General features: G+C 38.2%; 2 protein-coding genes across 3 annotated transcripts in view; both read right to left on the bottom strand.

Annotated features, from left to right (window-relative positions):
• The window catches only part of LOC102230928 (MICOS complex subunit mic25a-like), a 74,831-nt gene extending 61,176 nt beyond the window's left edge, over positions 1-13,655 (bottom strand). For both annotated transcript variants that reach the window (XM_023339842.1, XM_023339852.1), the window contains exons 1-4: positions 13,454-13,655; positions 11,789-11,879; positions 11,308-11,416; positions 10,373-10,517 (exon numbers count right to left, since the gene is read on the bottom strand). In XM_023339842.1, the coding sequence (XP_023195610.1) occupies positions 10,373-10,517; positions 11,308-11,416; positions 11,789-11,879; positions 13,454-13,537 (429 nt within the window). In that variant the 5' untranslated portion in view covers positions 13,538-13,655. The remainder of the gene's footprint in view (positions 1-10,372; positions 10,518-11,307; positions 11,417-11,788; positions 11,880-13,453) is intronic.
• A 1,007-nt stretch (positions 13,656-14,662) lies between these two features.
• LOC111606171 (E3 ubiquitin-protein ligase TRIM7-like) lies at positions 14,663-21,267 on the bottom strand. Its single transcript, XM_023325981.1, has 4 exons — positions 20,463-21,267; positions 19,677-19,816; positions 18,166-18,333; positions 14,663-16,602 (listed from the first exon to the last, which is right to left on the bottom strand). Exons 1-4 carry the CDS (start codon positions 21,189-21,191, stop codon positions 15,894-15,896), a joined length of 1,746 nt encoding a protein of 581 aa, XP_023181749.1. The 5' UTR covers positions 21,192-21,267; the 3' UTR covers positions 14,663-15,893.
• Between the last annotated feature and the right edge of the window lie 4,894 nt (positions 21,268-26,161).

Below are 26,161 nucleotides of genomic sequence, written 5' to 3'. Positions count from 1 at the left end.
TATCAGATGTTGCAGTTGTAGAAAACGAGCTTTTGTGCACACAGTCACCCTAATGGCTTTACATGCAAACCCATGTCAGCTTCTGCAGATTACAATTACTGATACAACAGTAAGCTTATCTGCTACCTCAGCCTTCTTCACCTCCTCCTCTTCCTCCTCGTCCATCCAGCCAGTCATTCACCTTCTTCACGCTATTTGCTTCAATGCCACTGCTGCCATCTCATCTTTCAGCCTCAACATTTCCCTTCCTTCCCCAAGTCTTATCAGGCTCCTTTTCTCCTCTTTATCACACTTGACTTTTCGTACATATTTTTCCTCCCAATTATATGCCTATAAGTATGTGCTATCTGTTTCAGTTCCGTCTAAGCTACCCTTAAGAAGAAAAAAAGATTAGTTGTGCAACCAAATCCTTGGCTTAAATGGACATGGCAGCAAAATCAGCAAAATCGGTCAATCGAGATCCTTTCTGTGGGCTGTTCTCAGAAATGCCTGGCACAACAATCCTGAATCAGTATGTTGAAATGGGCCTGAAAAAATCTGCATTATTTTAAGGGGCGAGTAACTATTATGTAATAAGATGTAACGATGCATCCTGTTCACTAGACGAGATATTAGGTTTTTAAGAACAAAGCAAGATGAGATTTTAGCGATATTTTGGTAGAAATCTAAGAAACCTCAAGATGGAAGATTTTTACAAATACGGGTCTCTGAGTTTTAACTAATCTATAATCAGGATGAAATACTCTACAGGAGGTCCAAATGCCAAAAATAAAAAGGACTGAAGTTCTTCCTTTTTTACCAATATATTGGTTTTCAAAAATATATTTTTTGGTTTTGTAAATGTCAAAATGTGTTTTCAAGAATTTTTATTCCATCTAGAATTATCTAGTTATCCAGTTCTGGTTTCACCATGTAAAAAATCATTATGATTTTCAACCTAAAATGATTAAAAATGTTCCATAAAAACTAATCCTTCAGATTAGCACCAGTAAGCTGGGGCAGATGCTAACTCTTGTGCCATTAGCAGATACCAACCAGCTAGTTGATGTGTCAAAATTGTCCTTTCAAATTCATTAATATCAATATTATGACACTTGTGGTGAAATTAGGCATGGGTCATTTAATGCTATCAAGATACGACGTCTTTAAATATTTCAATGTCAAAATGTCCAAACTCTTCTGTCATGCTGCTCCTACGGTATAAAATGCTTTTAAAAAGATGACAAAGAAATTACCAGAGTGACCAGTGTACAGAATAGACACACTGGACTATTTGGAAATTTTTCCTGATCACAAGAAACACAATCAGTCATAATGTGTAAATGCTACTCACTCTCTGCCAAGCAGCTGACTGAGAGCTAGCTAACTGAGCAGATAGTTTGACTTATTGGCCAGCTAATATAAGTCTGCTAGGAAAAAGTATAATAACCCATGGAACAAACACTCACAGTAATACTAATAGCAATATCAGAAACATAAATGATTATTACAACTGTAAAAACCAATACATTTATGGCAGCAGTAGGAATAGTGGTTGCTTTTCTGTTTTAAATAAAAGCAAATAGGTTTTTTTTGTTTGTTTTGTTTTTACAGATTTCTGTACAAATAGCATGTTATATTGAATGTTATGTTGAAACAGTAATATTTTTTCACAAGGTTATGATAACATAATAAATCAAATCAAACTGTATTTGCATAGCACATTTCAGCAACGAGGTATTTCAATTTGCTTTACATCATAAAAACACAAAAATACCAAGTCATAGAACACAGTCAACAATTGAGACATTACATTTTACAGCCATTACACATCAGATTACTGATTAATGTTTCATTGATTATGAAAACTCCCTCTGGTCCAAGCCATTTGATTGGATTCTAATGCCACATAGCCAAATAAAAAATAATAATAATTTTTTTAAAAACTAACGTTTTTCCATTTGTAAAATGAGACACTTGTTAGTAGTTTCCTTTGTATAGCATGCATACACAGTTTAAAATTACTCTAGTGTGTTTAAATGTTCTTGACTGACATGAAAGCAGAATACATGTGCTATACACAGCTCGTTTGACCTTTTTTTCACTCACCTAAACGGCATAATAGCAGCGTGCTGCCATATGTCGAACTAAATAAGCAGTCTGAGGAGTACATGATAAAACATCAAGCAATTCACCAGCTCATATGTAATGCTATAATGAAGCGTGTCCCATCTGTCTCTGTTTGTATCAATTCTGTGTGTGTGCGTGTGTCTCAACGCAGCTGTTTCACAACCAGAGACTGAATGAGTTTCTCTAGAGCGTTAGGGAGACACAACAATGTCGCTCCATCAGCCGGAGAGTCTTTAACTGATTATTTGATTTCAGGTAAAAACACAAGATGAAGGTTTGTCCAATCAGAGGAAACATCTGGCTAGACCCTTGTCTATTTGCTGATCAGTATTGGCAGATATTATTGTTGAAGGTATATAAAATATGTGAAGAAAAATGCAGCTTGGGAAGCTGCTGTAATCATTCTAAGACCGCCATGCATCTTCCTTGCTGCTGATTGGTCGTAACCCCAAGAGCAAAGGTAAGGAAGACTAAATATAAAGTAACATTGTGCATGTACAAACTAATATTAGTACTGCAGCTACTAATATTAGTTTGTACTAATATTGCAAACTAATATTAGTTAGTTTGTAAATAACTTCCTATTTCTAACTTGCAATAGGACGTTAGAAAAGTAGCTCCTTAAAACACATGTGCCATTGTTTCAAAAGTCATAATAATGATTTGTTACTGAGATGTTGCTACCATTATGGCAGAAAAGTATCCTGCTAAGTGGGTTAGGGTTAGGGGTTAGGGTTAGGGCTTTACAAGTCAACAAGATGATTTAACAAACAGCATCTCAAACAATGAGAAATAATTGCATGTGTTCAGAAGAAAGCAAGGTGAAAACCAAACAAACTTGGTTAGAAGTAAGCCATGCTAGCATGCATTCCACAGATAACTAGCTCTGAACTTTCTGAGGCAAAAAGGTGTAATTTATAGACACTTTGTATCAATATTAAACAAACTCTCCGCTGACTAAACTGAAAATGGAAAAGTGGATTATTTTTGGTTAAATAATCGAAATATATCAGTGGATTATTTTCAGTTAAATAAAAGAACAACAATAATCTTGTTGTTCTTGAACAAGATCATCTTGATGAACAACAAGATGATCTTGTTCATTTCATCTCAGCCCAACTTTAACAGCCCATGATTCTGCAGAATTTCAAGACTCATTAATAGCTGCAGAGAAACTAAAACACAAAGTCTGGAAATTCAAAGGCGCCCTCTGTGAAGACTGAAAACCCCCTCAGTCAACTGTTGCAAATGGGCCTAATTACTTCCTGTGTAACAATACAGCAGTACTCTCACGAGCCGTAAGAGCGTAGGTGAGACAAAGAACGCCAGCATCTATTTTATGTCACTGAACATTATGGCACAAAGTTACATGACACTGTGTCAGTCCAAGGCCAATTACAATAGAATGAAAGCAATGCAGGCAATAAAAGGTTACTGTACAAGGTAAGGTGACGGAGAAGACATTAATACATTCCAGGAACATTTCAGGCTTTATCTTTCACCTGATAACATACATGATCAGAACAGAGGGAAGTATTGGAAGGAAAGGGAGGAATACAAAAAAAAGACTGGGACGTGGCTTTGCTGCCATCTGCTGTCGACTAAAGGCACTCCACAATTTTCAGCTAGGGTTAGGGTTAGTAAAAATGTCAATTCTACTAATCCAAAAAACCCTAAACCAGGCTTGAACTCAATTAGCGAACTTGCTTTGTTAAATTATTATTTAACCATTAAATTATTATTTGAAAAAGCTATAGCTTCATTAAACAACTGAAGAATCCTAAATGGACTTTTTAACGAGGAGTTGCAGTGCATATAATTATGCTTGACAAAACAAGTTCAAACACATAAAAAAAGCATGGATGACATTTTTATTAGCTGAAGCTCCATCTGAAGAAAGGTAAAGGGCAGTTAATAAAATAGGCTTCCTAATTGTTCTGCGAGAACAGAGAGAGAAATTTACCATATGCTAATGTGACTTATAACCTTCTTTTGCTTTCAACAGGCACCCAAAGGCCATTAACACACTGGAAAAAAGAGAAAATCCTTCTTAGTCCTTCTCTTCGGCTTGCCTCCTTTCTTCTCATTCTCTTATTCCCTGCCCTCATTCTGAAATTAATCTGCAAAAGATTTGCCATTAACAAAGAGCATTCTGGGAGCCGCGCAGTGGGAGAGGTCCTTGGCTCATGATGCAGAAAAGGACGGAGGAATGAAAGGTTCAGGCGGTTCAATGCGGATGCAACAAAAGACAGGAAGAAGTGATGGAGAGAAGAAGAGAGGAAGCCAGTAAATAGCATACGCCTCGCATCATTGTCTGGCTCTCTGACTTGTGACTCAGAGCAGCGCCCATCCACAAAGGGACGGAAAGAACTGAGTCACCTGTAGCGTTTTCTCTCTCCCCTCACCTCTCGTTTTTATTCAAGCACTCAAGGATAAACTCTGTTTGCTCTGCTTTTCAATTTCACAAGGAAGAACAAGAAGAAAAAAACATAGTGAAGTAACAAGGGATCTGACTCTGGGTGAATTCAAATCTTTGCTACTTATTCCCTTTCTTAAGTTTCTTACCCAAAAAACATTTTATTGACAGAATGTCATGTGGATAAAATAATACACTGTATTAAGATTCTGTCCACTCAACAAAAATTAACCCAGTTTATTCACTGAACAAAAGATATAAACAAGTCAAGCAGCACTGAGGAGCTCCTGCTCTAGATGCCACCCAGGCTTTCTCACTACTATGAATTTTCCTCATTGCCACCTTTATTCATTTAGTGAGCCTTACACGCATGTAGCCACTCGGCGGCAATTAAAATAAGACTTTAAAATTATGTTCAGTTCAGTTAAAATCCAATCTTTCTGAAGGAAGTTGTAGTCACCTGCTATTCTGTGGTGAAGGATTATTGAAGACTCAATGTAGTATTTGGAATAGGTCGTTTGAAATGATCATCTATTAGATGGTTTGAAACATACAGACTGTCACCACAGAAATATGTGATTTTTTTTTTTTTTACTTTAACCCAGCCTATGGGCAATGTCATCAAGTCACTATATAGGCTTGGTGTAGATCTGATGCAACAGGAAGGTACATCAAATCCACAATATTCAATAATAAACATTCTAAGCACACAGTTGATTCAAGCTATAGTGCAGTCCCATTGATCTGATCTGACTGTAGGTTGACAAATATTCTTATTCTGTTTGTTGCAAATGGCATTTTTAGAGCCAACCATATGGGAATGGTGAGATATCAAAATTCAATGCACCCACCCAGCCCAGTCTGTCATAACTCAACTTCATCTTGACAGAAAGTTTGTCAGCTACAACTTTGTGTGTGGACATTTTTGCAATTTCATCTTCCATGGTGAGAAGTCAGATTTTGAGGCTTGGCCACACCCACCTGCTTTGATCATTCAAAAAGCTTTTGATAGCTTTCATCATCAATGCCTTAAGACTGAAGGGTAATACTGACAGACTCAAAGTCTGTAAGTGGAAAAGTGTAGAAAGTGTTTGCTTACTACAAAAAAAAGACAAAAACAGATCTGGATCAAATTCTTTTGAGATATTTTTAATCCCTTACCAGACTCCTAATTCCAATCATAATTCTGAAGGTTTCAGATTAACATGGTGTTCACTCTGAATTCAACAGTCTGGACCACATCAAAACTAAATGTCAGAGGCTTAAACAGAGAAAGTCTCCTTGAAAATCTCAAGTAATGTTCTCATCATGTGCACCAGATGTGACATGCATATGCCAAATCTTAGCCATTTTAGATGGGAAGAAATACAGAAGCTAATTAAATCCTTACCAGAGATTTACATTTTTGATTACATCCCACAGACATTTTAAAAAGAGGTGTTTTAAATTTATATAATATTTAATAATAATATTCAATTTTGCTCCCTCATCCACATCTGTTAATAAGTGGAAGCTAACCTTTTGGGTTTCTCTGACAGTTATACCATCTGTCATTTTATTCAGTCAGTCTCTTTCCTTTCATCCTTTTCATGTTATTTGTCTGATGCTTCAGATTTTGCTCCATCAATCCGTCTCCTTCTCCCCCTTCCTTCCTGTCAGTCTTTTCCAGCAACTCCTAATGGTGCAAAATGTTTAATCATCTTGCAAATTTCCTTTTAATCATATAGCAATACCCTCTTCCTTTAGAAATCCAATTGCCTAAAGAAACATTACAAATAGGTACTCCCTTCCCTTTTCAGGCGCCCGTTGTCGCTAATCTCTTCCACCTCCTCTTGATGCTTCGGAAACGTTAAATTACTTTTAAAGACTTCTTATTCATCCATTGGTTCATTCCCTTCTTTTGAGGAAAAGTGTGTCATCTCCTCTTTCAATTCATTCTCGCCTCCTCTATATTCTTCATTCCAACTCTTCACAAAATGTTCAGTCACATCTTTTTCATCCTTAAATCCTTCTTCCACCCAGTTATATAGTAAATACTCAATCATCTGGAAGCTTGTGTTTCCAATCTTCCCTTATGGTCAGTCTTGCTGAAACTTTTCCCTGTTTCACTGAAAATATGGCAACACTTTCAAGTCTTTAAATGTTGACAGAGTGAATATGTCTTAATATTGACTAAATGGTCCAAAGACGTATTTTTCTTGACATATATTTTAATATGTTTATCACAAGTTTAGGTGTAGGCTTGTCTTAGCCAGGACAAAAAATACTAAATAATAAAACACAAAATCTGTGAAATGAGCTAGAATTGAAATAAATGACTTACTTATTTCAGATAATCTTTCCTACATGAGCAGGGTATTTCATAATTGCTATAATAATAATAATGTATATTTAAAACAACTTGTATGTATTTTTCATTTTGCAAATATCTGGTTTGTGAGAAAATATTGTTCCTTTTATTAAATTATGATTTATGCTGGACAAGAAACACTTTTTATGACTTTTCATTTTTGAAAACAGACTGAATGTTGGATCTTGTCAAACTGATAAACTGCCTGTTGCGAGTTTGCTGCCTGTTCTACAGCTAAAAGACTTAATGACACGCAAGTTTAAAATGAGAATTGTTTTCATCCAGCATAAATACATTATCATTTTTCACTCTTACACCATCAATTTTTGTTTTGAATTATTGTGGCTATCGTGGCTCTACAAAATTAGTTTGGTTTATGTGGGACATGTTAACATCATACAATGATTTCTAAGTTAGAACCCCATTTGGACTCAGCAGTTTAGCTTGCTCTAAACACTGTAGAATATCTACATGCAAATTTAGGATTAGCTCTCTAGACTTAATGAGTCATGTCTAAAAGAAGTTCCCACATAGCCTTTAAATAGGGTCTACTGCACAGTGATTACTTATGAAACATGCTGGATTTAGAAATGTTGGCAGCCTTTAGTCGATCTCAGCACAAAGTGCCCACATTCTCTAGGGAACACATAAAGACCATTCTCTTTAACTTATAATGCTAGCTGCTGCACTAATTGCTAATGTTAGGCAAGAGATATGATAACATTGAGTAAAATGTCCAGTTTCTGTGGCTAACTATAACAGCTAACTGTTAATGCTGCTGCTCACAGAGCAACACTGAAAGCTAACATTAGCAGGCTAATTAGTCAGGCTTTGCTGGCTAGCTTGCACCATGCTAGGATTTTAGCATGCCAACTTTACCTTTAGAGGAGTGTGATGACAACAGAAGTAAGCAGTATAATTTAGCTCTCAGCAAATAACTTTCGAAGAAGACAGCTTCTTTTCATGTGAATGAGAAATGAGTGTAAGTGGGCCGAGACAGGGAACAGACCGGTGACTGCTCCAAGCTCCAGAACTTTCTCTAGGATTTTATTAAAGGGACTTTAAACCACAGGAGCGATATGACAGAACATTTTTAAGGTTTTTAAGATAGCAGGTTCTTAAAACCATGGTAAACCCTGAGACAAGAAACTGGCCCATGACAGGCTAATAAAACACTGAACACACTTTGAAAACTGGACAGAAAAGTCTGACGGAAGCTACTCATGTAAAAGTCTGAAGCCTTCTCTCATGAATGTATTTTTTTTTTTTTTTTACAATTTTGAGAAAACTGGTGAATTTAACACAATTTAAACATGTACATAAAATGTGGGTAGCACTGCATACTTCCCGGATGTGTTGTAATTTTAAAGACATAACTCTTCTAAAGAGAAAAGAATACAACAACCAAATAAATAAATACCACTCACAGACAGACGAATTTCTTCTTTCTGACCAAGACATTTCATACTTCATAAAAACTACTAAAAAGTCTTCATTGGTTCTCTCCTGTTGTTCTCGAACAGCACACATGGAAAAAGGTTCTGTGCGAATTATAACCCAAGACCAAGTTCCAAGACCTTCAAAATCAGGATTTGGAAGAACATAATGATGCAATTTTGTTCTTGAAACTCTGGAAGAGAAAAAAAAAATTCTACTTTCTTGTGACTTTGTCTTGGATTTAAAAGATCCGATTTGTGAAACTGGATCTCCAGAGGATAAATGCCTTCTGATCTGCTACCGGCTTCATAAAAAATGAGTTAAAAATATGAAAGAAAAAAAAATCTACCCACATTTCATATATGCATTCATGGCACAGGACAAAGTAATTACAAGGAGCCCTTAGCATAAGGACGTCCAGTCCGCACAACCGGTCATTCTGCTCACGCCATCCCTCCAGCAGGCTTTTTATTAGAAGTAGGAGTATGTTAGAGTGGAGATAAGACGGGCACTACAGCACATCTCAACACAGAGGGTGGGGGTGGAAGTAGGGGAGCGAGAGAGTCACATGAAGGCACCAACTGGTGTGTACAACAAGCTCTCCCCTTTCCACAACTATAATTCCAAGGCTGCCCCACTCCTATCTGCAACCCCAGGAAACTCTCAGGGTGCAATTTACCGCGTGCACTTCGCTGATAATACTGTCTCCAGGGCAGAAAGGAGAGAGTGATGGGCTGGGATAGAAAACAGAAAAAAAGACAGAAGGAGATGGAGGATGGAGGTGGTAAGGAGGGGGGGGGGGGGGGGGGGGGGGGGGGGGCTGAGAGAAAGAAAGACAGAAAAGCAAGAAGATGAGGGAGGCAGAACACGGTGACAAGGAAAAGATAGAAAAGAAACAGGGAGGAAATAGGTGAGGATAAGAAGGGAGGAGTGAGGCAGAGTGAGTATCACCATGGAAATTACAAATGCAAACCCGAGAAGCAATTTGTGTCAGTACAAAACACTCCAACTTGCAATTTGGCTGGAGAAAAAAAAAAAGACAGCAAACTGAATCATGACTTGACTCCACAAAAGCATATCTCCTCCAACTCACAGACACTCAAGTTAATTAGTTTTTTTTTAAAACAGTTACACCACTGAACTTTTGTAAAACCTTGATTCTGCAGAAACAAAAAATGAAAAAGAAAAAAAAGGAGAACAGAAACTAAAAACGCATTCCTGCAAATGAAAGACAGCAGCTCCCCCTACAGGTTATCCCTGTGATTGTTCTAGGATGAAATCCATCACATTCATAAATAACATGTACTTTCCTACTGAATGTGGTGATGTCAGGATATCCTATTAATAACATTTTATTTATAATGCACTTTACATGTAAATCTGCAGAATTAATATCAATGAGAAATTTGGTAGTTGCGACAGAAAAGACAACAAGTACCTTCTACTTCTTATGTTTTTCTCAGAACCAAGACTTTTGTTTCTATAGAAACTGAAATAATACAGAGATGATCTCAATTATTATGAAATCTGATTAATTTACTTTATTTCTAGGATTATAGAAGTATTTTTAATTTAACTGTACGGTGTTTTACAGAATAAGGTACAAAAAAGTAGTCAGAACAATGAAGACGAAAGAAAATAATACATTTTAACATGCTGTGGTGGTGCAGGGGCAAACCATGGCCCCTTAGTCCTCGTGGCGATAGCCGCAGGTTCGATTACCGGCCTGGTGAAATTTGCCGCATGTCTTCCCTCTCTCATTACCCGCTTTCCTGTCAAACTACTTTCAAATAAAGGCCACTAGAGCAAACAAAACCTTTAAAGAAAAAAAGGCTCAATCTCAGCCTGATTGGACAGAGAGGATCTGTGTCAAATGTTCGAATTCTTTTATCTTCTGAGTAAAGAATTATTCTAAGACAGATTACACTATGGGAAAGATTTCTCAGGAGGATGGACTTTGGGTACTGTGATTTGATTGAGAAGGTGTGTCCAACAAAGAGAGACATTGTGAGGTTGTTGTGTGTGTGGGGGGGTGCGTGCGTGCATGTGTGTGTATGTACCAATTCTTTGGCCTTCTCTGCTTCCTTTCGTGCTTGTTGTCGTTCTCGGCTCATGGTTTTAACCAGCTCCTCTCTCGCTGCCTCCCTCTCTCTTTCTGCCATCTTGGCCAGTTCATCCTTCAGTATCGTCTGCTGCCGCTCATACCTAATACAAATTACAACATAAATCATAAATTATTACAGAAAAGGCTCCATTTTCTTACGACCTGACAAATGTTTAATCCTGACTATTATTGTTACACTCAAATGGTTGAGATGTCTCCGCAAGTCAAATATTCACAGTTCAGGCCATTTGTGAGCTTTTTTCAAAGATGTAACTATAACATTTTACTATGAATGAATGAAAGATATTTCTACAGTGGTCAAGCTTTATATGCATAACCACAAATTGGATATTATTCCTTTCCCTAAGTATTTGTCCAGATTGGTTTAAAGATGGAAATATTCCATATTGTTCTAGTCTGCATTTTCCCATTAGATACAGGTGACCAGTGACAGGCAATAAAACTACTTCAATAATTTATCAAGGAGCAGAAAATGTCAATAGCAACAATAGGTACACTGCAAAAGCAGAAAATCTTACCAAGGATTGTTGGTCTAGTTTCTAGTGCAAATATCTTAGTACAGCTAAAATAAGACAAAACTAAGTTACAAGTAACTTTCCAGCAAGATATAGAAGTAAAATAAGATAGGATTAAATAACTCCTTATTATTGATGAAAAAAGGACTAGTTCCATTGGCAGATTTTTTTATTTGTAATAGGACAATAATTGTCTTGTCATAAGTTATTGACTGCAGACTAAATAGAAGACATCATTATCTCCTCCAGGCAACTAATAAGTGAGTAGCGACAATACATAAAGCTAAATGTGATCATCAATGCTGCGTTTGTGTACCAGGAATAAATGGGTTTTGGATTTGACCGTCTTACCCACCTTCTCTGTTCATCTTTAGCGAATGTCTTCCCGGACTTGCTGCTGGGCGGGGCCCGGTGAGGGGGGCTCTGCTGGGCCTGAGAGGCTGAGCTGGCACTGCGAGAGGCACCTGGTCACAAAGCCAAACATTTCATATGAGAAACGGTGACAATTCAGCAATGCAGTACTTTCTCTGGTGAGCATTAAGCTCCAAAGACTGAATTCTACATGTTGAAGAGCATAATTCATATTTATGATTCATATTATAAATATGAATTTAGGGGTGGGTGTGGGCGTGTGTGGCTGTGTGTGTGGGGGGCGGGGGGGCGTGTGTGTGTTTGTGTTTTCAAGAGTTCGTTACTGACACACTCTGCTTCTTCATGCTATAATTAGAAATGATCGGAACACTCTGAAGTTTTTCCATTTTAAAGTCCAACATGAACAAGAGAGTAAAGTTCAGATATGATCTTTTGCTAACAAAAAGTTAAAGTCAAACTTTTACCTTTTTCTTTCTGAGGACTTGTGGCTGAAGAGGAGGATTCTGGAGGAATGTTAGCCACTCCTCTCATCCTCTGGAGAACGTCCTCTGACAGCTGCCAGGAGAAAGAGGAGACATTTAGGAGCTGGGTATGGAGCATACAAACTAACAGTCTACAAACAACTTCATATCTTAATCAACAAACATTGATAATATAATATGGAACAATAATACACAATATTTGGTGCAGATTTATTCAAGAGAAACAGGTCAGAGCAACTTAAATCTGAAAATACAGACCAGGTCCCACTAATACAGCCGTTTGGATGTTTCTATGGGAAACGGTTAAACATAGCTACACATAAAACCGCAGAGGGCAGGGCCATTCACTGACACGCTCTATGACTCATTAAATCTGAATGTGCAGCCAGAGTTGGCAAACACAGTTATCACTTTGACTTTTAGCTCTTGACAGATATTTTTGGACAACTTAAGAAAACCTAACTCCTGAAATAGATAGAATCTTTTAAATTCCAGTGCGTCGTTAGTCTAAATTCTGAAATAAGTCTTAAAAACAATAATCAAATATTAATGCATCAATTGCTGTGATCCCACAAATGCATGAAAACAACCCCAAAGAGAAAACTCTGGCTGGACAAAACAGCACGGACAAATTCTGGTCGCAGATGCTTGTGAGTTAACAAATTGGGTGGAAGATGTTGGTTAACAAGAGGAGAATAAGCTTACATTTGTTGTCAAAGCAAAAAAAAAAAAAAAAAAACAGTAATTTTTTTAAACAACTAAACAGTAGTTTTAAAAAAACTACTGTTCAGTGTAGTATTTTTAAGTAGTTACATTAAAATAGGTATTTGCACAAACATGACTGGAACACGTGAAATGTTGAGTCTCATTTGGTAAGCCAAAAGAAACGTTTAAAACAGGAATATGGACATACAAAGCAACTAAAAGGACAAATGGCACATTGTACTTTGTCCAAACGTCTTGCCACAATGTACCACAAAAATTACCGTCCTTTCTTACTTGTGGTTAATTATAATGTAAAATTCCGACACGCAAACTCGCCCTCGAATGCAGCACTGCTGTGCTTAAGCCTTTCACCAAACTCCATTCAAAAACTAATCATTTTAAGCCCTCAAAAGAAATACAAAACAGGCTGTGATGACATTTACTTCTCAAATGAATTCATGACAAAGCAGCAATGCAGCACGCAAGTTCATCTACAATAGTGACCGTACTTTACGTTCATTTCGCATCATAATTGGTAAATATACTACAACGCTCAAAATAATAAGGTGTCATAAGAAAGTAAAGCATATTAGTCTAGATAGAACGGTTTTAAGCCGATGTTATCTATATACCTTACATATTTCCACATTGAATTGGCCATCGGCTACGTAAATTAGTTTGCGAATAATTACGTTGAACTGCTACGGCCCTCTTGTATCCAATGAAGTCTGGCGAAGAGGAAAAGTGACCCTCCAGGGCTCGTGAATCAACCTGCTCCACCACCTTCACAGCTCCTCCATCCTCCTTCACAGGTGGTACACCTGACGTTCCCCACAGTCTGAGGGTTTGTTGTGTATGTGCTCTGGAGCAACAAGCTTCCAGCTGGCCAGCATTAAACTATCGTCAGCATGACTTATCGGACGCTAGCTAAATTAGCATCACCTTTATCCCGCGGAGAATCCTGACTCTGTCTTCATCGTCCACGCCGAAGGATACTTTCCTGGTCGTACTCTCTCCCGAGCCCATGCCTCCTGCTTTCCCCTTTTACCTTACTTTTTAGCTGCTAGCTGAATATTGGCGCTATCATGAAACAGTGTTTGTGTCCTGCCCAATGACAGAATGTGTGACAGATGGGAGTACGGGTTGCCAGTTTTCTGTATTATATCCTCCGTTCTCTGTGGCGTTTCAAACCTGGAGGATAGATTCCCACAAATGAATCAACCCAAAGAAGCGACTTAACTGGACATCCGTGTTTTTTTCAAACTGCCGACAGGTATAATTCATTGAGTAAAATTAATGTTTGATATTTACGGGATTATATCTAAACCTGGCAACCCCACTGGCAGTTCATTCATGCAAAGCCTGCACATGGCCATGGGCGGCCGAACGTTGTATGAGGTCCTGATGGTGAATCTCATTCAGGGACCCAGTTCCAGCTAAGCCAATCAAAACTATAGAACATTTGATTTTTTTGATGACCTAATGATTTTTAAATTTATCTTTTTAATCAAAAACTTACAGTTAACTTTTACTGGAGTGTATCAGTCATCAGTTACTGAACTCGGCTGCTCAATTATGTCTGAGTTTCCCACAGATTTTTTAGCTTGAGGAGCGTTCTTCATGTATCTCCAAATGCATTTGTGTAACCAACCTGAAGCATTTTCTACTACCAATGGACTAGTTAAATAAAGTTTAAACTGTACATAAAATAATTAATGTTACATGTTTCAGAAAGAAACAAATAAGTTAACTAAATCTTTTAAATATTTTTTTTCAAACTAAGACCTGGTCACAATTCAATTATGCAAAAGATACATGTCACTGGGGCCAGAACAAGGTTGTGTAAGGACTAAGACAGATATTAGAGGGCTGTCCTGCAACCAGTCAGGATGGTGGTGTGTTTGAGTTTATTCATATGTTGGTACTTGAATCTGTACATCATGTAAAACTCAAGTAGAGATAGGAGTGGCTTCAAATAAGAAAACCAGCTGTAAATTCTAATTGTGGTTCTTTTGGCCTCAAACTGGCCATGTGATCAACACACCCAAAGTTTAATTATACCTCAGGCTGGCTCAGAATGTGACAATACATTCTACGCAACAGTGGCAAAGACAGTGACAGACACAACCATTACAAACTTTGTGTGTCAAATAATTTATTTGTACCCCAAACACAAAACATGTCTTATGCTAAATGTCAGCGGTCTCCTGTTTACTGTATGCAAAATAAAAAATCAAATCAAAGGGGAAATGCACTTAGCTTAAAGAAACTACATCACATAAAGGAAACCTGGTCGAAGTTAAACAAAACAATGTAAGAAGTACAAAACACCTGTGTCATACTGCATGTACTCCACAAAAACATCATAATCACGACTGCTTTTGTAAACCAATCACACATCATCTTGTATGATTAAATAAAAATGCTAAATAATGTCAGTTTAATAGTCATGCTACTTTATATAAACTGTATAGTAATAAGAACAATGATACCTAAGATCTACATAGTGTCTTTCAAGAAACTCAGGGATGTTTTACATAGAGTGCATAATTAAACTCAAGGAGTAAAGTCAAACAACGTTTTGAAGAGCATCTTGTAACTCAGATGAGAGAGAGGTTGGTGCAAGCGACAGAAAATGAACACATGACACACAGGACTGTTGGGTCTGACTCAGTGTGTTTGATTGAAGAAGGTCTGACAGGTGCCCACTGCCTAGGACACTGAGGGATTTGCAGGTGAGAAGATCTTGTAAGTGATGTGGTATTTGGCAGGCAGCCGGTGGAGATTTGGGAGACAGGGGGTGATATGTTGGTAAGGCTTAGTGTATGTTAGTCGACTAAGGAATGAGCTTTGGACCTGCTGGATCTGGTCCAGGATTCTGTTGGAAATCTCCAACAGAGACTGCAGTAATCCAGCCAGGCTGTAACAAAGGCATAGATCAACCTGTCTGTTAAGGTCAGTTATCGTTAGCTGACTGTAGACAAATGTTGATGTGCAGATGAGAAAAAAACACCTTTGTGAATAACTTGAAGTTAATCTGGAATAAAGTATGGAGTTTCCATTACAAATATTGGATGTTATCCTCTCCAAATTTTTTGATTATTAGTAAATTATCTGTGATGGTGAACAGTAGGAATACAAAACCCCACTTTTGAGGCAGGCCATCGTTAGTGTTTTCATGAAAAAGTAAAACATGAACTTCCAGTTTCTGACACTTAGTTTGGGTTGATGAGTTTCCGGGAGAAAACCTGGACTACTTTAGTTACTTACATGTCAACATTTAAACAAACTTAGTAAGAACAAAAGTGTGAATAAAGATCTAAAAACAGGAATACCCCAAACATATCTATGCACAGGGAAAGTTACAGACCAAATGTTGGTGTCACATCTGACTTTGTAAAGTGATCCAAGACTCTGATGTATTTGAATGGATACTAAAAGCTGGGTAAACTGGCTCCTTAAACACAGTCTTAAAGGTGTAAAGGTGTTCTCTGCGTGATTGGATAGTGTGGAAAGATAGGGTTCCACCTTCACAGTCAAGCACAACCTCAATCTTAGATGGATGTTGGAACGTCTCTCCCAGCCCAGCATTGCTAGATGAAGAGTACGCAGTTAGCTTGCCGTTTTTCCACTGTAGTCTCCAGGACACCAAGTTGTTCCCCAGGCGGCTGTGGTCTCCACGGCGAGGGATGGTCTTGTAGCACGCGCCAAGGGACCACATGCAGCTGCTGCCCATTTCTGCCACCCAGATATGCGTGCCTGTGGAAAAACCCTGGCTGCACAGGATCTGAGGTGCACTCAGGAAGCGCTCCGGGTGGTCTACGTAGGACTGCTTGGAGCTGGTGCATCTGACTGTGTGCAGGTCGTTGGACACCAACAAGCAGGGGTGGGCAGTGCAGACGTTGAATGTGACCTCCAGAGGGTTGAGCAGGATGTGAAGGGTGTCAAGGAGACGGACCATTTCTGTGCGGAAGTCGATGGTTTTGAGGTCTGTCTGGAGACGCTTGGTGTTCAGGTCGACCTTTGAGGAAATCGTGCTGGGAAGACTGCCTGTGGCAGCATCTCTCACTTTCTGTTCAATCATCATGAATCTGATGAGCAAAAAAAAAAAAGAAAATTATATCATATCCAGTCATAATGCAAATAAAAATATGCATGAAAACCTTAGACTTTTAATAAGCACACACATAGATATCTTTTTCTGCAAGAAACTATTTTTCAGAGCATATACAACTAAATTGTACAAGTATTTTGAAGTTTGTCTCTCCCAGCTTTGCACATATAAAGACTGGAATCTTAACAACTCTTCTTAGTGCAATAAACCAAGTTCAGTCAGACTAGATGGAACCACAATTTTCAAGTCTATATTTATCTAAAACAATACATTGCTGTTGTGGCTGCATGTTTCATTCAACCACAATACAAATCTCCGCCTCTGTATCAAATCAAGTTTTCTTACAGGTTTGCACTGGATTTACCACTATCCATCTTCCCATCAACCCAGAACACCTTATTTGTCCCTGTTGAAAAAAAACATTCCAATAGTATGATGCTGCCACCACCATGTTTCACAGTGGTGACGTGCTCAGAGTCATGTGCAGTGTTTGTTTTCCTCTATACATCATATTTTTTTCTACAAAGGGCCGATCACTCCCTTTGGTCAGTCTCAAGTTGAGAATCATCATGAACCAAAAAATTCAATTTTGGCTTCATCTGACTAGAGTATCTTCTTTCACATGTTTACAGTGTTTAAGGTAAGGTGCTTCACTAGTAGTTGTCGAGTTAACACGCAAGACTCCACAGCTGGTTGGGCTAGATTTTAGAATGAGATATTAGATTAAAGAATGTTGAAAACTTATGCTCAGCACTATTTTTAGAAGAAATTATTTGTGAAAACTTTAAAAAAAAAAAGTATTGTCCACCCAATTAACAGTGATACATTACTTGATGTTGGTCTATCACATGACATTCCAATAAAACACATTAGGAACTTAAGGGTTGTAAACAGTCCCTGCTCCAGACGAGTTTAACAGGGGGGGCATCTACTTATCTTTTTTTTTTGGGGTGGGGGGGGCAAAATGAATCTACGTAGCTGAACGTAGACAACTACATCAGTAGTCTACAGGCTACTTGTTAACAAGCTTAAAGTGCTGTATTGTTATTAGCTAGTGATCTTTTAGCTAACATTACCTGCATCCAACAGCTTTACTCAACTCAGTCGGTTAGTTTGTTGGGAAAACTGTGCAAAGTTCTTTGCGTTTTGCTGGTTTGCCGCATGATTCTAACACACCTGTGCAGCTCTGCACAGCAGCCGCACAGGTGTAAACCCAGCGCGAGCGTAGTAACGCTCATGTTGCGTTTAAAGGCGGCTCGGAAAAACAGGTTACGACGTGTTAACAACAGATTAAACAGTTTTAACTGCTGAAAACAGTGACAGAGGGCACAGATATGGGAAGTGAGGAAGCCCCTACTGTATCAAATTGATATTGGAATAACAGAAAGTTGGCCATTCTAAGGTAAAAACAACAAACAGCTTCCAGTCCAGGGGGGGCACGGATGACTCTGTGGGCGGGCAATGCCCCCCAATGCCCAAATATTTTTGCAAGACACTGTAAGAATCACTCAGTAAAATGTAGGACAGATTATGTTTGTACCTGTGTATGAAGGCGCATGTGTCTGTCTCGCTGAGCACCTCGGATGCACTGTTCTGGGCCTCCTGCAGCAGCTGCAGCTGCTCCTCCAATGCACTCACTCCAAGCTGCCAGCTTTTGCGCCGCTGCCCTCTCTCCTCCTCCAAAACCAAACGCAGTCGCTCCCTGAACCTGAAAATGTCATGTCACCAATAGGTTGTCATTTTCACTTTACATTAGTATTTTAAAAGAAAAACTCAATGAAAACTGGCGTGCTTTTTAGCTGGACACCAACATTCTGACAAGATTGTACCACCTGATGTTATATAAAAGTTTTAAAATCAAGTAACTAAATCCTCCTTATTACTGTCTGCTGAATTAACTAATAAAAGGTTTATGGGTGGATCACTGTATCACTGTCATTAACCACATTAGTGAAGTGCCAAGATGGGTGTACATTTTTTTTCTACAAAAGTCACTTGCTAAACCTGCTACTCAAGTTATTACCAGCAGCTAAAGACTAGATGTACTCACGGTAAATTGGACAAATCAGTACATTGCGTAATGCAAGGTCTCTTTCATTTTAAAGTGAAAGCAAAAGGTCATTTCTCCAGAATACACTGCAAGCTGATACACAAACGCTGTCCTAAAAATGTTTTAGTCTTGTATTTCTGCATTAGTTTAACAAGTCATTAATAGTTCAAAAGTAATTTTGGCATCAACATTTAACTCTTAATCCAGAAATCATCATGCTTCTTTGCCATTTTAATTTATCATTTTAATTTGAGCTTATGCAAGAGTAAAGATTGCTGAGGATGCAGTTTGTTATTTTGTTTTACATATATTTTCATTTATATATGAAAATATATTGATATTTACAAGCATGACTATATAATGCTAAAAATTATATAAGCTCTAGAACTGTTGCAGAGCAGGACTGTGCTAAAAATAACTCACCTGAAACCAAATCACCAGTTGTTCTGGTTTACTAACGAGCTACTGCTTCAGCACAGCTAGCTAACACCTGAAGGCAGAAAAATAGCCACTCAAAGTTGTGTAAATGAGTTTCTTCAAAAGGCCGTGAGATTTGTTTTGAGCCTGTTGATTGGTTCTCACCCTGTACGTAACATTAAGACATGTCTTATTGTGGTGAGTGCCTGCAGTATTTTAAATTCTGAGGACCATGAGGATGTCGTCATCATTTGGTCAGTAAAACGTTTACAACTTTGGTTTGACCATGTCTGAAAGCTGTTGGCTTTTATTCTGAAGGCATATATTTACTGTATTCCTTCCTAGAAAAGCTGGCAGTGAAGAAATTTCATATGGGATTCGCACAACTGGAATCCATGTTGGCAGATGCCTCCATTACAGTGGCCATTTCTTATAGCCACTAAGTTCAATGATTCTTTGACAACAAGTAAATAGTCACCAATTTATACCAATCCAGCATTGGTGTTGTGCTTTTGTTCAGCATTTAAATAGATCTAATGTACAGTAGCACCATTTTAAGCTTCTATCAATATACAGGGCCTTACCTGTCCACTATTGAAGCCATACTATCCATAAGTGAGACTGCCTTGTTGACCATTTTATCTCCGACAGCCTCGGAGGCTCCCTGGTCCTCTTGTGTCTTCTGAAGGAGGCACTCTGTCAGTTGCAGTCGGCTGGAAACCACCTGCAGACATGCAGTTAATGTGTTGACATTTACATCGTATGGACAGAAAGAGAATCTGGAAAAACAGGATGCAACTTTCTTGCACAGCATAGAACAAGTCCAAGGATGTACACTGATGTTCTTTTCTAGATATCTTCTAATAGATGTGTTTATTCTACACTGAATAAAGATTAAGATCAACTGGCATTTTTAAGGCAGTCATGCAGAACCTAGAACTGTGCATGACTTGTCAGAAGTGATCACACTGTTCTCATCAACGATAACCTGTTGTGTCTGCTTTTGCATTGTTCTCAGTCATGTTTTACAAAACACTGCGTGTGTACCATATTGGGACCAGGAGTTTTCCCCCCAACCTCATAGAGGCCATGTGACCCTGCCTTTATCTCTGCCCAGAATATTCTTGTCATTCCAACTCAGCAATCTGATAAAAAATCCAGAGTAGTCATTAGAATTATAAAAACTAATGTGTTTACCACTGAACTGAGGGTAATGTCCGAGGGTAATGTCCTTAGAACACCATAAAAAAACTTCACATTGTCCTTTTTTTTATTTGCCACCTGTACATAATAAATATATTGTCTTGTGTAAATCTGCTAGTTCTTGCGTCCTAAACACAGTAAATGTAATCAGGTACATAAAAAACTACCTTGCCACGGCTCTCCAAGGCTCGTCTCATCTCCTCCTCTGCCACACTGATGGTGAGGACGTCGTGGTTCTCGTTATGGCCTTCCAAACATGTGATGCACAGAGACTTCATGTCATTAGAACAAAAGTACTCAAGTGGAAGGTTATGGTCAGGGCAGGCCCTGCTCCCCAAATCCTTCTGAGGTTCCACCAGAGAGTGAGTCTTGAAGGACTCCCTCTCGTTGTGCTTCTGGAGATGCCTGTAGCACAGCGACACCTCACACTTCAGACAGGTCTTCACCGCCGGAGTCTTGTCATCTATGCATTGGTCACAGAAAATGACATTGTCTGCCTCTGGGTTCGCAGGTTTGATCACATCCAGGATCTCTTCATAAATGTTTTGGGAAGAGTCTTGGAAACCCTCGACAATGTTGGAAAGTTTGACATTTTTCTGCAGGGTATCGACGCCGTCATAGGTCTCGCGACACTCTGGGCAGTGTAGAGGTTCTTTGTCGCTGTATGTGGGGTCAGCAGACTTGGAGATGCAAGCTCGACAGAAGTTGTGCCCACAGGGTAGAACAACTGGATCATTGTAGAGCTGAAGACAGATGGGACAGCTCAGCTCCTGGGCAAGCTGATCCTCTTGCTTTGATAAAAACATACTGAAGCTTGAAAAGAATGGCAGTTTTTTTCTCTTCTGGTTGTAGTTTCTTTCTTCGTGTTTGTCTCTCTTGTTGAGAAAACCTTTCATCCATCCAAGTGAGCAACTAGTATCTTATCCTTATTTCTCATTAAGAGAATCCACAGGTGGAGAGACAGGTACGGCAAAGAGCAAACAAGAAACAATGCTGCCTGTTCTTATCTAAGTCAGAGGTAGGAGGTGCCAAACTTGTTCGCACAGCAACATTCCAGAGTCAAGATCATCTGTGATGCCTGGAAGTCACACCAGCAATGGGGTTACTATTGATCAGAAAATACTCTGCAAAAATCCATAGGACCTTTTTAAAAGAAAATGTCAGCAATTCTTCTTTCTGGAAACCACCAGCTGTGATTTTAAAGCAGTGATGTAAGAACAAATACATACAGCTTCAGGAATGCCCTTGTATCTTCCTAAACTGGCTCAATTAAAACACAACATACTGAGCAAAAAAGAAAATCTTCATCAAAATTCATTAAATGTATTTGGAAACTTTATATCTTCTTGGTGAGAATAAAGCAGCTGTTATTGCTTCCGTGTTGATATACAGCAAAAAGGGGAAGTTCATATTTTATGTATGAGTAAAGTCACATCCGCTGCAAATTCCTTGTTTACTGTAAATGTGCCAACAAACAAGAGAAGGGTGAGAATATATGGTATCAAAGTTTCTGTTTGATACCAAGATCAAATGTTGAGAAAAGTTTCAACTCAGTGAAGATGAAAATTCTTTCCCTAAAATTTGTAATCTGACTTCTTCAGAGGGCTGGCTGCAACTGTTTCCAAAATAAGAGGCAACTTATTGCCAACTTGTAGCCAAAATCTCCTTGTTCTTTTTCGTCTGTGTTTGACGTAAACAATAATTATAGGACCATGAGTTTACTTTTCAGCTGACACGCCTTATTCCACTCGGTGATGTGCAGAACAGCAGGTACACAGGGCAATGACATTGACATGGATATTGTTTTTGACTGTTTTGTTGTGATTTTTTTATTTGTTGATTACATGTTATTGTTCATGATCTAACTCCTGAGCATTCCTTTAAGTGTTTTTTTTGTTGTTTTTTTTCTGGCACACCTTCCTCTGTGAACCAGACACCCGGTTGTTCAGGCAATTCAAGCCTTTAGTAGAAATGGTAAGTTGAAATGTCATTCACTCTCATGAGATGTTGGGAATTTTCTCTCATGAGTGGTTTACAGAAAAAAGAAAGTGGTAAAATAAAACTTTACCACTTGCTGAATGTTTTGGCACTGCAAGAATTTCAGCAAGTTCATCCAACTTGGTGATGGTTCATCCGACTCAAAACATCTGGACATGTCTTCCAGAAATAATTTCTATGTTTTGTAGTCAGGGTAACTAGTTAAATGTAATAACATTTGCTAAGATTTTGAATAAAAAACTTTACATGGTGGAGCAGTTTTACTCTGCCATGCGTTTTACTTCTACCTGTTAATATTATTTTTAAGTAACAGTATTATGAACCAATTCTTTATTCAGTTGCTTCACTGGATAAAGAACAAATACATTTTTAACTCTTACATGAGTCCAATCTTTAGCTGCTCTACTAACCTCTGGTTGGAGGTCAAGTTGCATAAATATAAATCATATACATCTTAGTAAAGGATATTGTGCATCTATTGTCCTCAATATGTATTACATGTATATACAGTTGAAACCAGATTTTTATATATACTGTATAATTTTTTCCTTTCAAACTAAAGTTGTTCTGTTTGTTAAAACAAACCATTTGGAAACAGTAGAACCATTTCCAAATGGTTCTACTGTTTCAGGCCTTCTGAATTATACACTGCCAACATTTGATGCTTTAATCACTTTGGAGGTGTTTTTATTTATGAAAATTCCAGTGTGAGTTCTACTTTAATGCACCACAGAATCACACCAGGGAAATTAGGTGAACTTGTTTTGACACAATACAAAGTGTGTTATTGCATGAAAGTCATTACAAAGACTCTTGGCATTTGGGGCTGGTCAAATGCCACAGACAGTAGCAGTGCTGTATTTGGATATTAGTCTATTTTTCTCTGTAACTGTGATTTTAACATTCCGTTTGAGTTTGTTTCTAGTGAGGAAATAAATTCAATGTTGAACAAACTACGCAAAGCCTGAGTTTGGCATTTTGTAATCTTTTTTAAATGAACCACCTCAGTTGCACATTCCTCTGGACTGGAGTATTTTTATAGCTACATTTATTTATGTTGAAATTGTGCCCTTACTATACAGTATGTTTATTCTGGTAATATATATTTTATACTGTTTTAGTGTGAGTCTATTTGCTGCTGTTGCACAGAAATGTCCCCATTATGGGACAATAAATGATATTTCTATTCTATTCTATGCTGTTTCCAGGACAACAGCACTCTCCTTGCTGTATTATGCTTATTGTAATGTTTGATGAATACAGAACTACTGTATGTCACTGTTCATATTAAATCCCATGGATCAAGTCTCATCTATTAAACTAGATGAGTGAATACTTTTGTCATTATAGTATACATGTAATTCTAAATATTCTGACAAAACAAAAATGTTGAGTCCATCAAACGATCTTTCTGCTACATCTAAAATAAAAATATGATTCAGAAATAAGCCAAACTGCACATGAATTTATTATATTACAAGTATTATAGCATGGTTGTGATGTGTACATCTACTGGGTTAATTTCAAAGTCTACCTTCATGAACCTTTGACCCATTAAGCGAAATTCTTCAAAATACAACAACCTGGTTTGTGCTCTGACCTAAGTCAGCCGCGTTGCCCATATTTTCTCTGTAATAACTGCATGACAGACTCAAGACTTTACAGGATTCTATGAATTCAGTCTCTACGTTTTGAAGCCTGTGAGCATGGCCTGTTTGTTTTCTCTATTCCAGTCAGTCTGTCCTCGTATTTCCACCTGTTTATGAATTCCACCCTGCTCTCATTGTTTCCTCCTCCTTAAGCGTTCCTTCTGTCCTCATGTCCATCTGTCTTGAAGATTCTTGTTGTGTGTGCACATTCCAGGCTAATCCTCCACTTACGGTCATTTGACCTGATTAAAGTCTGATTTTGAACTGAATTGTGAGGTTGACTGCTGTGTTTGTCATCTTTTGTGTCTTGATGTTCAGTTTGGATGCTTAGTTAAGAACAGTAAGAGTTTTATTGCTGTTCTTCATTCCTAAACTATGGAATCAACAGCTCCAAAGAAACAGAAAAGACAAACTGACTTTAAAGATCACACAAAGATCTTTTTGCAGTCAGTAGCTGTGTTTCTATTAGCCATAAAATTGTGCAAAATGGATTTACAAAAAGAATTTTATTTTATTTAATGCCAATTTGGAAAAAACTTTTTTGATAAAAAGTTTTTGTGCAAGGCTGAGGTGGGTTTTCAGCTGTATCAAAATTAGTGTATTTCACACAACTGCAATGGAAACACTTATTCTGCATCACACAAATCACATGATCAGCAAACAGATGTTACTACTGGCAGAAAAGGCGAAAAAGATGACAAGAAGTGGTAGAAGAAGTAGGAAGACATGGCATGTTTTTAAATAAAAAAGCTTATTTACATGTGATTTTAATTGTGTTTCTTATTTAATGGAAACACCACAATTACAAAATTGTCCTTTTCCAACATTAGTGGAACAAAGATTTGTGCACATTTGTAATGAAAACGCAACTACAGATGAATTAAGGGTATATGAGAGAATGTAAGTGTCTTAGTAAACTGAAAGTTGCTGAAGCAGTACTGCAATTCTTCCCCGTCTAAGCAAGTTTATCATCAACATGGAGTAAGAGGAAGACAAACCGAGAAAGAAACGCTTGTTCCAGGGTCAACATCTATAAGCTTGAACGTCATTTGCAGATGCCTAAATGGACAAGCCAAATGCATTCTGGACAGAGTTTTATGACCAGATGAGACAAGAATGGAGAATCACATCTGATCAGCACAGGAAAGAATGACAAGTATTCACATGCCCTGCTGCAAAATTCAGGAACAGGGAACAGGCACCAAACGCTGGTGGAAAATCTTGAAAACTGTATTTCGACTCCAACTAAAGTCATATTCTGACATTGATTCATCCTGTTGTGTCCTGATGATGCTAAAGACAAAAAGATTTCTGCCTTTGAATGTGGCAGGATTGTTGAGCTTCACAAAGAAGGCCTCACAATCACCCATCGCTGCAGAGTATGAACATAGTAGGACAGTTGGTATCAAAAAATCAATGGTGGATTCAAACATGGATTACCTTAAAAGAGTCACAAGACCTGATTGGGTGTCCATGAAAAGTCAAGCTAATTTTGACCAAAATGAACATCTTTCTGATGTTGACTCTATTATGTCATCATAAATGGCATCTGAGAGAAGAGAAAACATCTTAAAAGTTTGTTTTTTTATGTCTTTAAACACTGAGACACTGAAAAGTCAAAGAAAGTTATGTTCTCTGAAGAGAATAGATGCCATATGACAACCTTAATGACTGTCTACATCCAGATCCTTCTGGAGTTTTCAGATTGTGCGGGCAGCTCAAACCATGACTGGGTGTGTGGAACCCCAGAAAACAACCCCCTGCTACATTATCTGTACAGTGACAACTGGGTTTGTGAGCAGGACAGTTCTGTTGTTCACACTGCCTGACTCAGAACGGACTTTTTCCAGGAGAACAACCTGTCTCATTTGGATCATTTTGTGTGTCCCTCTGATCTAAATCCCTTTGAAAATATAGTGGGGTGGAGAGCAATTGAGTTTACCTTAACAGATGTCCTTTCCACATGTTGGGTGGCCTCAATGAAGCCACCTATCAAACGGACAAATGTTCCCACAAGAGTCCCAGAAACATCCAGATCAAATTATCTAAACAAATGCTTGAATTAATAAAGGCAAGCCAACTTCTACAGACCCAGTGTGTGTGGGTGGGTGTGTGGGGGTGAGTGTCCGTGTGTGTCAGCAGCTATGGCAGCTTCCAACCTGCAGCCTGCTCTAAAGGCTGGCTGAGGCAGGAGCCTAGTACAAATATCTCAGTACACT

Source organism: Xiphophorus maculatus, chromosome 1, assembly GCF_002775205.1.
Source record: "Xiphophorus maculatus strain JP 163 A chromosome 1, X_maculatus-5.0-male, whole genome shotgun sequence".
Classification (NCBI taxonomy): Eukaryota; Metazoa; Chordata; class Actinopteri; order Cyprinodontiformes; family Poeciliidae; genus Xiphophorus; species Xiphophorus maculatus.
The sequence above is the reverse complement of the archived record's forward strand: the minus strand, read 5'-3'. Positions and strand labels throughout refer to the sequence as shown.

Excerpts from the sequence above, each read along its gene's own strand:
- LOC111606171 (XM_023325981.1), bottom strand. The coding sequence starts at position 21,191 with ATGAAAGGTTTTCTCAACAAGAGAGACAAACACGAAGAAAGAAACTAC. Across the intron at positions 18,334-19,676 it reads ATGGCTTCAATAGTGGACAG|GTTCAGGGAGCGACTGCGTT; the intron begins GTAAGGCCCTGT and ends TGACATTTTCAG. Across the intron at positions 16,603-18,165 it reads ACATGCGCCTTCATACACAG|ATTCATGATGATTGAACAGA; the intron begins GTACAAACATAA and ends TTTGCTCATCAG.